This window comes from Buceros rhinoceros, unplaced genomic scaffold (assembly GCF_000710305.1).
Source record: "Buceros rhinoceros silvestris isolate BGI_N320 unplaced genomic scaffold, ASM71030v1 scaffold22108, whole genome shotgun sequence".
Lineage (NCBI taxonomy): Eukaryota > Metazoa > Chordata > Aves > Bucerotiformes > Bucerotidae > Buceros > Buceros rhinoceros.
In genome coordinates, this window is record NW_010427725.1 from 2,739 (window position 1) to 4,936 (window position 2,198).

Genomic DNA, 2,198 nt, shown 5'->3' on the forward strand with positions numbered 1-2,198 from the left:
CCAGTGGCTGATGGCCCGATGGAGAACCTGGAGAGAGCAGCAGCAAAGGCATCAGAAAAGACTCTCCCTGCTCCAAGAGCCACTTTGAGCCACTTTGGCAGCACTTACTCCTCGATACCGATCTTCCAGTAGTATTCCTGGACCACGGGAGCCCATAAAATCTCCCCGGAGTAGAGCTGGGGGTCAGTCCCGCCGAGGATGACCTCCCCGCCATAACTGTATGATGGGTTGCTGGAAAGACACAAATGAAGCCCCAGATCAGGCCAGCTGCTCAGCAGAAAGCGGCGTCACATTCGGGTGTGTGGGGAGAACGTGTGAGTGGAGATGGGATGAAGGGAAGGATGTGTCCAGGCTGTGTCTGTGCACAAGAGGGACCTGCTGTCCGAGCTCTCACTGTGAGAAATAGAAGCTGAAGATGGGTTCAGAGAGCTGGTCCTGCAGCTGCATGTTCTGCATCACCGTGTTGTAACCGCTGATGCCAACGCCCGGGTAAGCCATGCCCAAAATGCCATCAAAGTCCAGGTAGTAGAAGGGTTCGGTGGGCTCAAACGTGCTCAGGCCAAGCTCCTGGTTCCTGATGACAATGTTCTGGATCTAGAGGGAGAGGGAAGGTGCTGGGAGATGTTGGCATCCTGGAAACTCCCCTCGACAGGAACATCCCAGCAGGGAGTTTCTGGGGAGAGGCAGGGGTGGCTGGGGAGGTAAATCTGCACTGAGCGGTGCTGAGGTCTTCCCCATCACAGTGGAGAAGCAGGGTCAGGAGCAGCCTGGCTCATAGTCTTTGTCCCATCACTCTTATTATTTCATAAAAATACCCACTAAAATGGTTTGCCTCAGTTAAATCAGTTGAAAACCACATTTTCACTGCGTGCAACCTCCCAACAGAACATTTCTCATGTCCCGTAACAAGAGCCTTGCCGTCAGTGTAAAATCCAAACATTTACGGCCAGAGATATCCCTTAGCCCGAAGCAGTGATGGAAAGCCCAGAGGACTCACCCGAGTTTGTCTGCAGATCTGTCTCTGAGTATATTTGTGCTGACATACCATAAACTCTGCGTAAGAGGTTCAGGCACTAATACCCCAAATCAGAAGGTACTTTCAGCTACCCCCTAAATTTTTAAGCGAACCACTCACAACCGCAGTCACCTCTTACCCTGAGCGCAGCAACACACCAACACATCCGGAGTCACTTACTGTCACAGTGTCATACCCTAATGCCACCGACACGTCGCCGAACCCATAGCGCAGGGTGTAGGTCTCATCGATGTCCGAGAAGGTGGATGACAGGCTGCAGTTGAACCTGCCATGATTCTCTGCACGGAGAGAAGGTCCCAGCCCCAGATCACATCCCGCCCTTGGCTGAGCATCCCTGTCCCCACAGGGGCAGGAATCCCCAGCAAAGGTCTTCGCAGCGAAGGGGCCATCCCAAAGCAGCGCCACTGGTGTCCTGGAGCAGCAAGCAGACACCTGTCCCCATCAGCTCCTGAGGTCCTGTGTGCACAGGATGTCCGGGAGCACCGATGGGTGAGGAGCCCCTGCCCCAGTGCTGCTGTGCCCCCCGAGGGGTGCTCACCGCAGGCTGGAGCCTGGCAGTAGGTAGAGGGCACCCACAGGTTGGAGGAGCCGGTGTCGAAGATCACCAGGAAATTCTGCGGGGGTGTCCCGATGCCGATCTCCCCAAAGTAGAAGGACTGTGAACAAGAGCGTGGGCAGATCACTGTCTCTGCCAGCTTTTTGGAATGAGGATTTTCAGCCCTCTGCCCTCTGCTAGCTGAGAAACTCAAAGTGCTAAGGGGTTGAAGGAAGGGCTCCTAGTCCCTGAGTGCATCCAGGGCAGCTAAAGCACAGAAAGGACCAACGATTTGCCTACAACATAAGGCCAGAAGTATCAGATCTGCCCTATAACCATCAAACTTCTTCTGAGAAGGGCAGTCAATTCAGTGTAAGAGGTGCTGCCTCCTGCCTTTGTCCCCAACATCACCCAGCCCTCGGAGCCAGGCTACAGAGACAGCAAAGCTCCTGCCCATGCCCAGCGCAGCCCCTTGACTTGGGAGTGGGGAGGGAGCCGAGCCACCCGCTGCAGAGCTTCCTGCAGGCAGCCAGGAAAGGAGGGGGGCAGCCCCCCAGACTGGAGGTGGTGGCTCAGAGAAGGAAGGGAAAGCTTCAGTACTTACATCCAGGTAGTTTGTGAGCGGTT

The 2,198-nt window shown here is 55.2% G+C and overlaps 1 protein-coding gene across 1 annotated transcript in view; it reads right to left on the bottom strand.

Moving 5' to 3' along the window:
• The window catches only part of LOC104498628 (gastricsin-like), a 4,897-nt gene that overhangs the window by 1,115 nt on the left and 1,584 nt on the right, over positions 1-2,198 (bottom strand). The window contains exons 3-8 of the mRNA XM_010142029.1: positions 2,176-2,198; positions 1,575-1,692; positions 1,196-1,314; positions 395-594; positions 109-231; positions 2-27 (exon numbers count right to left, since the gene is read on the bottom strand). Of these exons, the coding sequence (XP_010140331.1) occupies positions 2-27; positions 109-231; positions 395-594; positions 1,196-1,314; positions 1,575-1,692; positions 2,176-2,198 (609 nt within the window). The remainder of the gene's footprint in view (position 1; positions 28-108; positions 232-394; positions 595-1,195; positions 1,315-1,574; positions 1,693-2,175) is intronic.